At 51.9% G+C, this 12,778-nt stretch overlaps 2 protein-coding genes across 3 annotated transcripts; both read left to right on the top strand.

The window, feature by feature from the left end:
- Positions 1 to 38: 38 nt before the first annotated feature.
- Positions 39 to 8,913, top strand: USF2 (upstream transcription factor 2, c-fos interacting). 2 transcript variants are annotated; one of them, XM_005862656.2, is made up of 7 exons: positions 39 to 143; positions 647 to 797; positions 918 to 1,005; positions 1,295 to 1,353; positions 7,826 to 7,920; positions 8,029 to 8,157; positions 8,251 to 8,913. In XM_005862656.2, exons 1-7 carry the CDS (start codon positions 57 to 59, stop codon positions 8,338 to 8,340), a joined length of 699 nt encoding a protein of 232 aa, XP_005862718.1. In that variant the 5' UTR covers positions 39 to 56; the 3' UTR covers positions 8,341 to 8,913. The 2 variants fall into 2 exon arrangements, with proteins under 2 accessions (XP_005862718.1, XP_014392072.1); XM_014536586.1 differs by having other exon boundaries at positions 42 to 224.
- Positions 8,914 to 10,447: 1,534 nt separating this feature from the next.
- Positions 10,448 to 12,548, top strand: HAMP (hepcidin antimicrobial peptide). The gene is made up of 3 exons (XM_005862459.2): positions 10,448 to 11,254; positions 12,202 to 12,261; positions 12,343 to 12,548. The coding sequence occupies exons 1-3, from the start codon at positions 11,171 to 11,173 to the stop codon at positions 12,445 to 12,447; spliced, it is 249 nt and encodes an 82-aa protein (XP_005862521.1). The 5' UTR covers positions 10,448 to 11,170; the 3' UTR covers positions 12,448 to 12,548.
- The last annotated feature ends 230 nt before the right edge of the window (positions 12,549 to 12,778 follow it).

Raw genomic sequence — 12,778 nt, 5'->3', positions numbered from 1 at the left:
GTCGACGACGGCTGCCTTTGCTGGGGGGCAGCAGGCTGTGACCCAGGTGGGTGTGGATGGGGCAGCCCAGCGCCCCGGCCCTGCTGCCTCTGTGCTTCGTGTCGACGGCTGCCTTTGCTGGGGGGCAGCAGGCTGTGACCCAGGTGGGTGTGGATGGGGCAGCCCAGCGCCCCGGCCCTGCTGCTGCCTCTGTGCCCCCAGGTCCTGCAGCACCCTTCCCACTGGTAGGTCCTCAGCAGTGCCGGGGGGACGGAGAGGGGACACTGACCGTTTGGGGGGAGTCCCAGTGGGTGGGGCATGTGCAACACAGATGCTGCCGTCAGGCTGTCAGGCTGTGTGGGCTAAATTCCTGTTCTGCACAGTGAAATCTTGGACCAGATCTTTGGAACATCGTTTTTTTTTCTTTTTTAAACTTGGGATCATGGTAATAGAAAAGTCTCTTTCTCAGAAGTAAAAGTCAGTTGGTTCACCAAATGATTGCCGAGTGTCTGCAGGTCCCAGGGCCCTCTGAGACATCGGCAGAGTAGTACATACAGAGGGGTCCCACCCTCCGTAGAGGATGCAGCATCCATCAAACAGGGCGACAAGGGGAGAGTTTGGGGAACAAGATGGCTAAGGGTGGCCTCTGTGTCCTCCTACTCCCCAGGCTGTAATCCAAAATCCCTTCAGCAATGGCGGCAGCCCAGCAGCTGAGGCTGTCAGTGGGGAGGCACGATTTGCCTATTTCCCAGCGTCCAGTGTGGGAGATACCACGGCTGTGTCGGTACAGACCACAGACCAGAGCTTGCAGGCCGGAGGTAAAGGGAGGAAGGGGCCGAGGTGGAAGGCAGGGGAGGCAACAGGCCCCTCAGGGAGGGATTCCCCAGCCATTTCTGACTCTGCCCCCAGTTTTAGCACTAACCCGGCTTTCCCTACAGGCCAGTTCTATGTCATGATGACGCCCCAGGACGTGCTTCAGACAGGAACGCAAAGGACGATTGCACCGCGGACCCATCCCTACTCCCCGTATGTGCAGGAGACCTGGGCCCAGGAGCAGGGGACACTGGGAGGGCCTGGTGTGGGGCCGAAGGAAGGAAAGGTTTTCTGGAGTAGAAGTCAGGCAGTTGAGCACGCAGTAGGCACTTGATATATTTTTTGGTCTGTTTTTGTTTCTTTAGTATAAAGAAAGTATCATTTCCTCTTTCTTCCTACATATGAATATGTCTTACAAAGGTCATTTTCAAGTCTGACTTCTTAATAGATGCTTGGACAAATGGGCCCTGAGATGACATGTGCCCATTTATCCCTCTTCTAGGAAAATTGATGGAACTAGAACACCCCGGGATGAGAGAAGGAGAGCTCAGCACAATGAAGGTAAAGTCAGTGTGGAGCCCCTGCGCCAGTCCCAGGCCTTGGCCTCACAGGCACTGCCAGGCGGGCCTTGTGTTTGGTCACAGATCACTGGGCATGCTCCACATGAGAGAGGTGTTGAATGCTGGAAAAGTAGAAACCGGTGGAGGAGGTTCATTGTCTGTAACCGATAGGTAGGATGAATGGACTGGAATGTGTTTTGTCATCCTGGCTAGTTTTGAATTAAGGGCCAGCATCAGAAATGGCAGGTTTCACTCGGCTGCAGTGGCTCAGTGGTTGAGTGTGGACCTATGAAACGGGAGGTCACGGTTCGATTCCCAGTCACGACACATGCCTGGGTTGCTGGCTTGATCTCCAGTAAGGGGCGTGCAGGAGGCGGCCAATCAATGATTTTCTCTCATCATTGATGTTTCTTGCCGTCTCCCTTCCTCTCTGAAGTCAATAAGAATATATTAAATAAATATAAATAAATAAGTAAATAAAATGGCAGGTTTCACGTTCACATATGGATTTCCTGCTCCCCTGGACCTTCGTTTCCATTGGCAACTGTTGTGTTTGAGTCCGTCATTTCCCTGCCTGCCTGGCTTCCGGAAGTAACTCTGGTCTGATAGTGGGCACAACCGAGGATGAAACTGCAGGAACCTGTGCCTCTGGCTAGCCAAGGCTGGAGCATCCTGCCCTTATAAACACCAAATCCAACCTAAGGTCATTTTTGGCCCTTTTTGCTGTCCCCTAGTTTCCCACTCAACCTCTGCCTCCAGTCAGTAGCCACTATGATCGATGTAGGAGCATTCAAGTCCAGGGGAATTCTTACATCCAAACAACTGTCCTTTAGCAAATATTTCCTGAAGATAGATTCTGGGCCAGATATGAGGCATGTAGAGTGTCAGGGAAGTTTAGGAGTTCAGGCTAGTGTCTGACTGAGCACTGACCGCCAGGGGCTAGTCTTTGGGAGGGCCTGCCAGACAGAGGGAGCACAGGCTGGAAGGGGGGTGGCAGAGAGGAGTCAAGTTGCTTTGGAGGGTACTGGCTTGGTTGTTGCAGAGGTTCCATGTGGAGTGCTTGGAAAGGGAGCCAGGAGAGTCAAGGAAGGCCCTGAAAGCCAGGGTGAGACCCCACAGTCCTAAAGGTCTTCGATTGGGGATGGCTCTGCAGCTTTGGTCTAAGCATCTCACTAAATTGAGGCATTCATTCAGCACGTACATACGATGTGCCAGCCCGTTCTAGGTTTTCAGATAGTGGGTAATCGAACAGATGAGGTCTTGGCTCTCGTAGTGTTTATTCTGGTAGGAAAAACAGAAATTGCACAAAGCTACAATATGACGTCAGATAGCAGGAAGGAAGATAAAGCTAGGTAATGGTGGCAGTATAGGCCTCTAAGGTGACATTTGAGCAGAGGCCTGAACAGACCTTAAGGAATGGGCCAGTCAAATACTGGGGGAGGGTCCCAGGCAGAGGGATGAGCAAGTGCAAACACCCAGGCCTGAGTCAGAACAGACTTGGCATGTATGAAGAAGAGCAGAATTCAGGAAAGGAAAGAGGAAGTTGGCAGAGTTACAGGAAGATTGGTCGGGCCAGATCCTTGTAAGAGGCCCTCCCAGTGTCCCTGCTCTTGGATATTTATTGTAGTTTGAGGGGAAACCAACAGAGGGTTTGTGTATGGAGGTCAGATAGTAGAAAAATAGGAGGTGACTGCAGATGTCTGGCCTGAGACAGGCTGAAGAATCAGGATTTCATGAATCAGGGTTTCATGATGGGGTCAGGTTGGTTTGAAAAGGGAAGGAGTGAGTGAGTCTGAGCTTGGTTTTGGGGTGTGGCAAGTTTGAGGGGCCTCCTGTAGGCTACCCAGCAGTTTTGTATCTACTGCTTAGGTCATATGACCTCAGACTGGTTCTTAATCTCTGCACCTGTTTAGTCCTCTCAGTAAGATGTTAACCCATCTCCTGCAGAGGCTCAGAGTGAGGATGCACGAGCTGAGACATTTCAGTGCCCGGCAGTGTGGTGTGCCCCCCAGTGAGACTAGCAAACCACTCTTGGGATACCATCTAGCCACCCTCTACCTCACTCTCATTCTTTGCCTCTCACAGTTAATCCACCTGCAAAAAGTCTGGAATCTTTCTCCTATAAAAAAGTCTTTCATAACCTTGCTTTTACCCTCCAGCTGTATCCTGCCCTCTCCTAACCTGAAGAGTATTTGGGCCACCTTTTACCCTTCCTGTACCCTTGGCAGTCTGGCTCTTTTCTCTACCAAAATGGCTTCATTTAAGGCTATCCTTGACAGCCTCATTGCCAAACCCATTGGCTTCCTTCCCTGTCTGTGCTGTACACACCTGACCCTGCCTATTCCCAGCATTTTGGTAATGATCCTTTCTGCTCTACCTGCTCTGATTCTCCTACACTCTTTGCTTCTTTTTCACAGCCTGCTCCTTAGAGCAGGGCTTCCCAGATGCTCCGGGAAGCTTGTTAACAATCAAGGTCTCCAGGGCTGCCCTCACAGTCTTTGAATGGGTAGGACAGAGGGAGTTCCAGAAGTCGGTATTTTTGACAAGTTCCCCACATGATTCTTCACATTGCGCAAGGCTGGGGAACTGCTTTGGCTTGTGGTGTTTCTTAAGGTCTGATCCCGTCTCAGGTCAGTCTCAGGAGAGTGAAATGTTAGGCTCGGGAATTGTCAATATCCCAAAGCCCCATCCCCAGTTGTAGGTGCTCAGTATTTCTCTGAGGGGTTTCTGCTGGCTTTCTCCTATGGGACTCCAAAAAGGTGAAACCTGCCTCTCTATGTCCCTGCGGGGCTTACTTGAACTCCAGGCTCATTTTGAGCTGCTTGCTCAAAGTACCATTTCTGGGTGTCCTTGAGACACCTCAGACTCAGTGTGTCCACACAGAACCGCTGTCTCTCCTCCCTAAAGGCTCCCATGCAACATTCCTTTTCCCACTGCAGCAAAGGGCGCCCCTGTCATAAGTATCCAAGCCAGAACTGAAAGCCAGGCCACCTTCAACTCTGCCCTCTGCCCTCATCCCCCAAACCTGAGATTCTTTGCTGAAGTGGACTTCAGATCAGCTTCTCTTTCTCCTTTTTACGTCTTTCCCACCAGTTCTTGGTACTGTGGGACCCGTCTCTGGCCTCCTCATGAACTGGGGCGTGTGTCCTGCCTGAAGGGTGGCCTTTGCAGCACCCATTGCTGCCATGTCAGTTTTGGGTCCACTGTTGTGAGAACCTCTTCAGTAGCCAAAAATCCAGATCTTTATGTGAAATCCGATTTTTTAAGATGGACCTGCTTTCTTTATTTCATTAGTTTCCACTCTTAATGCTACTAATTCATTCCTTCTACTTACTGAGGGTTTAATTTGCTAGGGTTTTTTTTCTTCTACTTTTTAAAGATCATTTTTAACTTTTTTTCCCAATACAAACCTTTCTAGTTACAAATTTCATTTTAACACTTGCTTTAGCTACATCCCATTTGGATATGTCGTGTTTTCATTATCTTTCAGTTAAAAATATTTTTCGGTTTTCCTTGTGATTTCTTCTTTGACTCATGTTTTATTTAGAAGTGTGTTGCTTAATTTCCTGATATGTGTGGATTTTCTAGATGTCTTTTGCTATTGATTTTTAATTTAGTTTTATTATACTCTGTAACTTTAGTTCTTTGAAATTTATTAAGATTAGTTATGTGGCCCCGAATGTGGTCTGTCTTGGTGACAGTTTCTGTGGATTTGCTGCTGTTGCGGAGTGTCCCCTCAGTGTCAACTTGGTCAAGTTGGTTGACAGTGTTCAGGTTTCCTATCCTGATTTTTTTGTCTTTTGTTCTATTAGTTACTGAGAGAGGAGTGTTGATGTCTCCAAGTATATTTGTGAGTTTGTTCACTTCTCCCTTTTGTCCTGGCAGATTTTACTTCTCAATTGTGTTTTAAGTGTTGTGTGGGTGTAACTGAAGCACTTCTGTGGGTACATGTGGCCTTGGTCTTAACTAGTCTTCCTCCATTTCAGATGTACCAGAATGGTCTTCCCAAGCCCCAGGTCTGACCTATCACTACCTGCTTAATGAAAGGCCCCAGACTCAAGGGCCTGAACTCCTAGAGTAAGAGATAAGGTCCAGACTCATTAGCAGGCATTCAAGGTCTTCACAGCCTATTTTTACAACCTTTTCCTGTCACCCTGTTCCATGCGCCCAAGTATTTCAGTGTCACCATTTCTGGGATCTTGACACCTGTCTGCCTGATGCCTCTCCCCTCGGAATCTAGCCCAAATATTTCCTCTCTAAGACTGTGAGGCTACACCCTACCCCACTCTCAGGCAGAGACCATTGCTCTACCCCGGAGTTCCCAGGCACTTGGCACAATCTCCAGTTATAACACATACCCTCGAGTGTTTGTACCATGTCCCCTGTTCATGTGCACTTCACAGTGGTGCCAGCAGGACAGAGACTGAATTGACTGTGGGTTCCAGCCTCTCAGAGTGCCACGGCAGGCAGTACTTTTTTTATTTTAATCCTCACCTGAGGGCATGCTTAGAGAGAGGAAGGAGGAGAGAGAGAAACATCAATTCAGCTGCCTCTCTCACACACCCTGACCGGGGTTCAAACTGCAACCCAGTTATGTGCCCTGACTGGGAATCAAACCAGCAACCTTCAGTGCACAAGACAATGCTCAACTAACTGAGCCACTCCTGCTGGGTGGCAATATGTTTTTAAGAAGTAAATGCAAACTAGAGATGTGCCACACCCCCTGTCTCTGCCCCCTGGTGGCTCGAAATGAGGAGTACATGGGAGATACTGCTACAGCCTAGTGCCCAGGCTCGTGAATGTTGGACTGCATGAGGGTAGGGAAAGAAACCAAGAAGGCATTGCTGTGAGTTCCTCAGCTGAAACCTTGGAAATGGAGCAGGCACGCAGCTGAGGGATGTGGGGCCTGGGCTGCACTCTTGGCTCTGCTGCAGATTTTGGCCACCGAGTTCCGGAGACTCTAAGACAGACAAGGCTGTCCTTGAAGGGAAGGTTCTTCTCACACCCCAGCAACAGGGCCCAGGGCTGGAGTCAGACGAAGCTCTGTACTGGGCACATTCTTGTCATGATATTAGGGAGGTTTCTGAGGAAAGAGGAGAGCGGGGGAGGAAGAAGGGCCAGGGAGGAGGAGAGTCCACAGAGGAAGGTGTTGTCACCCAGGCCAAAGTGGAAGAGCCCTGAGAGGTAGGAAGGACTGGTCAGCAATGAGTGGATAAAACCAGTGCCAGGAGAAGATTTGTCTATCAGTGGCCAGGTGTGTTCTTTGAGGGAACACCAGGGTCAGGGGCAGTGCCAGCCTCAGAGGAGGTACTGGCCAACCCCTCCTTTCCCACCCTCCCTCGGCCCCCTCCACAATCTCCCATCAACACTGCCCAACCCTGAGAAAATATCTTCTCACCCTCCTTTCCAGATCCTATTAGCCCAGTTCCCTCTCTACAGACACTGCCCACATTTGTCCACGGGAACTGAGAGTTGGGGGATAGCTGGGCTTCTTTGTCCCCACAATGCCTAGTACTTGGAAGGTAAAGAAAGGCTGAGACAGGTTTGCTTCAATGGGCCCCAAACCAGGGGTGTCAGCCTCCAATGCAGGCAGACCCCAGGCCGCTGTCGTAAGTCAGGATGTGCAGGCCAGGTGAGAAGCCAGAGAGGAGACATGCCCTGCCCGAGGGGGCAGCTACTGCTCAGCTCAGCTGGCAGTGTGAGAGTGTGGCGTTTTATAAAACAAAACCACAAGTCTGGGTATTTTTCAAGTGAAACCTTCCATTAATTTGCCATCCCTGGTCTTTAAGAGGATTCATGTTGTTCCTGGGTTACCCAATGCCCTGATAGGCCAGGCCCCTGAGAGCCACAACTGCCAGTCTGGAGATGTGGGGCATGCTGTCGGGGCCCTGGAGAAGGGTTTTAAACAGATAAGACATGGCCAGACTGTGACTTACAGATGAAGAAAAAGCAGACTCAAGGGACGCAGTGCCCTGGGGAAACCCGAGGACTGTGGACAATCACGTACAGGGGCTGTGGGGACCAGTGGGGGCTCTCAGTTCCCATGCACAGGGACTCCGGCCCATTCTTGCCTCTCAAGAGTACATGCCCACTGTAGCCACAACTCCTTTTTTCCAAAGATGTTAACTATTATGTGAAATTTCCTTATTTTAAAATGTTGACTCAAATTTTAAAAGTAGGCAAACAAAATGAACCCACTGTCCCCCATGGTTAATTCTGCTTTAAAGGTATATGTGGTACTTGAGAGCGAGACTTTCTTTGTTTCTCTTGAGAAGCACTGGGAAGCAGGCGGGGAAGCTGGCGGCCTGCCTTCAGATCTTGACTCTAGATTTGCTAGCAGTGTGACCCTGCCCAGGGCCCGTGCCCTCCCTCAGCAGTCTGGGGTCTGCCGGCACCTGCCTCGGGAGGCAAATCGCCTAGCCGCACAGAAAGTGCTATAAACCTAGCTGTTGATACTGCTATTGTGCCTACAGTGGAGCGGAGGCGGAGGGACAAGATCAACAACTGGATTGTCCAACTTTCAAAAATCATTCCAGATTGTAACACAGACAACAGCAAGACAGGAGCGGTGAGTGCCCCTGGCGCCACCCAGAAAGTCTGCCTGGACCACTGGGGTGAGCCAGTAGGCAGAGGCCAGTGGGCAGTGCTCACTCTAATGCTCTCGCCCGTCCCCCAGAGTAAAGGAGGGATCCTGTCAAAGGCCTGCGACTACATCCGGGAGCTGCGCCAGACCAACCAGCGCATGCAGGAGACCTTCAAGGAGGCCGAACGGCTGCAGATGGATAATGAGCTCCTGAGGCAACAGGTGAGTGACAGGGCTGGGAGTTGGGTGGAGGACCCAGGACCCCACGGTGCAGGGAACTATCCCTGGCCCCTTGTGCCCTCTCATGTCTGCCAGATTGAGGAGCTGAAGAATGAGAATGCCGTGCTTCGAGCCCAGCTGCAGCAGCACAACCTGGAGATGGTGGGCGAGAGCAACCGGCAGTGACGCCCTTCCCGTCGTGCGGCAGGCCCTCCTCTGGGACTGCTGCCCCCTTCCCCAGCCCTTAGCACAGAGAGGGACAGATGCCCCTCCCCCAGCTGCGTTTTTTTATAGTAGATTTTTAACAAAAAAAAATGGGGAGAAGTAATGCATTTCTTTGGATAAACACCCACTGCTCTCCTGGATGTGGAAATGATCTCCCTCCCCCATCTGTCTGCCCCTTCTCCTGGCCCTCACTAAGCCCCAGCACTTCTAGTGGTCTCGCCTGGAGGCAAAAGGGAGGAGGACAGAGGCCCTGCCATATCCCGCTGCCTCTTTTGGCCTCTAGAGGTACTGACATGGTGCTTACGGGCAGGAGGGGAGCCTTTGGGGGGCCATCCCTGGGACCTGGACCTAAGAAGGGAGGCCATGTCTCACCCCACCTCTTGTTTCTGGATTCCTGCTCCCCTTTGAGTGTGTGTGTGTGTGTGTGTGTGTGTGTGTGTGTGTGTTTTAATTTTCTTTATGGAAAAATGGACAAAAAATAGAGAGAGAGGTATTTAACTGCAATAAACTGGCCCCATGTGGCCCCGCCTTGTCTGTTTGCGTATTTGTCCATCTCAGGTATGGGCAGGGGTCATGGGGTCTGTGCAGAGCTCTATCAGGGCAGGGCCTCAGCTGCTGTTGGTGGCTCTGTGCCAGTCCCTGCCATTCTGTACTGCACGGGACCCAGTCTGTTGGCTGGCTGGCTGACTGGAGGAATTAAAGAATGAATATCCTCTTTGAGGCCCCAGGTGTGTATATGTATGCGGGGGCTGGGGAGAGGTTGGGTCAAAGACCTATGTCTTTGGAGGAGAGGCTGGGGTCTCCTGTGTCATCAGTTCCTAAAAACAGGACTGGCTCCTGGCTCTGCCCTTCTGGGCTGAAGCCCTTCCCTCTGCATCAGCCAATGGTGGGGCCTGGCCTTGAGCCCCCCACCCCCAAGGAAGGCAGAAGGCCAGGAAGCCAGGCTTGGCCCGTCAGCCTGTCGCCTTGCACTGTGGCTCTGGCGCCTGTGCTATGACCCCTGCCCCTGGCTGATGATGAAACCTGGCCTGAGTGGAGATGTAGTGACACCAGGCAATGTTGGGGGATGCTTCTGGGTCTCCCTGTGGCCAACCGTGCAGCCCCCATGCAACTCCATCCACTCCCAGGATCTAGGCCTGCCAGTCGCCACCGTGCTGAGTTCACCATGCATGCACCCCAGATGTCCCCAACTGGTTTCTTCCCGCTGAGAGCCCTGTCTCCTTTTCCTGGCCATTACTCGGTTTGAGTCCCTCTGAGGGTGTGTGCAGCAGGAAGAGCCTAATGTGATGTGAATGGGGAGGCAGATGGCAAGGAGCAGCCTTGATTTCCCAGGGGCCCCCATCTTACTGTTTTGAATGAGCTCGGCTATAGTTCAGGGCAGGGGAGAAGTTTTCATTCCTTGGCAGCAGCATCTTCAGGCTCCAGTGGTAAGGTTGACACTGGATGATCTGTAAATGAGTCAGAGCCAAAATGGCCAAAGTCCCATCTCTGGAATTAAGTTTGTGGGTCCTCTGGGCTGTGTGTACCCACTACCTGTGATTCAGGTAGTGGCTAGGACAGTCAGGAGCCTTGGTTCATCTCCCCACCCAGTGGTATTCTAAGGCAGTGGTTGCCAACTGGTGGTCCGTGAGGTCCGAAAGGTTGGCGACCGCTATTCTAAGGGACCAGCTCTCCCCCCAAAAGAACCCTGGTTTGTAGTGCTGGCTGTTGTGTACATACCCCATTGCTGGTGTCCAGATACCAACATGCTGCCACTGAATATGGAGGTGGGATGAGATGTGCACAGTGGCTCTGTTGAGCCAGTATGAGCCAGGTCTAGCACAGCCCACTGATATCCTGTGTTTGGGGGAGGCAGGAAAGCCTGGTGATCAGAGCACAGGCCTGAGTCAGGCTGCTTACTCTGGAGTGCCAGCTCTGCCTCTGATCTGGGCAGAGCCCCATCTTGGCCTTCAGTTCCTCTCCTGTCAAGTGAGGAAAGCAAGCCGGGTAGGCATGGTGGGCTCCTAAGAGGGAGCAGCGCCTGGGAAGCCAGGGCTGAGTAGGCAGCTAGGGCCCTGAATACAGTGCAGAGCCCAGAATGGGGCAGCAGGCACTGCTTTGAGGACAGGTGGTCCTGGCTAGGTTAACACAAAAGTGAGTCTACACCTGCTGGGGCATGAGGTGAGCCACTACTGTTACTGCTATTCCATGGTCTGAAGTTCACAGGAACGTTTTCCAGATACCAGGCCACTTCTTAAGGTTCTGACACTTATAAAAGACCACGCTTGTGCCGTCTCAAACTCCTGCATCTGGCTGTTGCAGTGCTCCCTACAGAACAGAACCCGAAGCTGGGGGAATGGTATGGGGCACCCCAAAGGACCCTGGTAAGTGACAGCCATCCCCCATGTGAATGAGGAGGGGTGGGGAACAAGGACACCTTGCTCCTGCTCATTGACCTGTGCAACCTCTGTGGCAAAAGGGGGAATTTTTTCTGAGATCAACAAGGTGATGTCATCTTAGGGAAAGTGTTTCCCAGGTGTCTGGCTAGAGGCCTGTGTCTGTGGCCCCATCTGCCCCACCCCCTGTACACACCTCTGCTGGCTGAGGTTGACACAACCCTGTTCCCTGTCACTCTGTTCCCGCTTATCTCCCGCCTTTTCGGCGCCACTACCTTCTTGGAAATGAGTTAGGACAAAGGGGAGGGGGCTTAGCACCTCCGCCTCTCCTAGCAGGCCCCATAAAAGCGGCTGTAACGGCCCAGACACCAGAGCGGTCCTAGACTTCACAGCAGAACAGCTAGCCAGACGGCACGATGGCACTGAACGTGCGGATCCAGGCTGCCTGTCTGCTGCTCCTCCTCCTGGCCAGCCTGACCAGTGCCTCAGCTCTGCACCAGGTGAGAGCCCACGGGGCCGGGGCCCAGCAGGCAGCCACGTGGGAGAGCCAGGCCCTCGGAGGGGACTGCTGAGGGCAGTGGACTGGGCAGATGGCAAGGCAGGCAAAGGGGGGATGGGCAGCTGCCTAAAATACAGAGATAGGGTCCAAGTGGCAGGGACTGGGGGTCCCAAACTAATTCTACATTTGAGTGCCTACTCTGTGTAAAGTCCTATTCTAAACAGTGGGGATCAAGCAACGAACAAGGGAGATGAAAGAAGATTTTTGCTCTTATGGTGCATACAATCTGGTCAGGGAATTAGTAAAAACAAAAGATCATGGTGTTTAGTAAATGCTACTCAGGTTTAACAAAAAAATTGTAGAGTGACCATGGTGGTGGGAGGTGGAAGGAGATAGGTGAGATCAAGAGCTGGCAGTCAAGCAGGAGTGTTTTGTGAGAAAATGGTATTTGACCTAGAACTTGGAGGGTGAGACGGAGACGGTAAGCTAAAACCCGAGGTGGGGGCAAGCATGGTGTACTTGATAATCAGGCTGTAGGAAGTGGGTGCTGGTGCTTGGAGCTGAGATTGAGCGGTGGGCATGCTGAGTCTTATGGGCAATCATGCAAACCCTGATTTTCCTCCAAGTGCAGGAAGAGCCCTGCAGGCTTTTCTAATGGGTAAAGCCACAACATGACTGATATGTGTGGGAATGGATTGTAGGGGCAAGATGGAGGCAGGTTTTTTTATGGGTGAGGGGTGGCATCCAGGCCAGGGAGGGTGATGTCCCAAAGAAGAGCAGCAGCTGTGGAGAGAGTAGGAGGCCTGGGTGTCTGCAGGAAGGAGATTGCCTGTGGGGAGGTGAGAAAGGCCAGAAAGCAAGGCTTCCAGCTGAGGGGAGAATGGGTTGGTGTGCAAATGAAGCTCTGCGGGCCCCTTCCATCCTCAGTATTCCCTTCTGCTTTCACAGACAACACAGCTTGCAGACCTCCAGACCCAGGATACAGCTGGAGCCACAGCTGGCTTGATGGTGAGAACACCTGGGCCTCCTTTCAGAGCCTCACAGCCTTCCCTGAGCCCACACCCGCTCACTCTTCCTTCCTTCCTACAGCCTGGGCTGCAGAGACGGAGGCGGCGAGACACTCACTTCCCCATCTGCATCTTCTGTTGTGGCTGCTGTTACCCATCCAAGTGTGGGATCTGCTGCAAGACATAGTCTCCCTGCCCTCACGCCCTCCCTTATTTATTCCTGCCGCCCTCGAACACTCGGTAAATGGTCTCAGAATAAAATGACTGTTCCAGCTTTTATTTTCCAAACCAGCGTGTTGCCTTTTCTCCCTGCCCAAGGCCTATGCCAGAGGCCTGCCTGGCTACTGTCTTGTAAGGGTGTACTCAGTGGGATGTGCGGGGTTGTTGTGTATCGAGGTTGCAAGGAAGCTTGGTGAAAGAAATTTGTTTTCTGCTCTTCCCCTTCTTTAAGCCCCACTTCATAAGACCTAGAATTTTTGTTGCTACAGCAGGAAATAAAAACTAAACAAAGTGCCGTT

Source organism: Myotis brandtii, unplaced genomic scaffold, assembly GCF_000412655.1.
Source record: "Myotis brandtii unplaced genomic scaffold, ASM41265v1 scaffold165, whole genome shotgun sequence".
Taxonomy (NCBI): Eukaryota; Metazoa; Chordata; class Mammalia; order Chiroptera; family Vespertilionidae; genus Myotis; species Myotis brandtii.
This window is presented reverse-complemented; position numbering and strand designations above follow the sequence as displayed.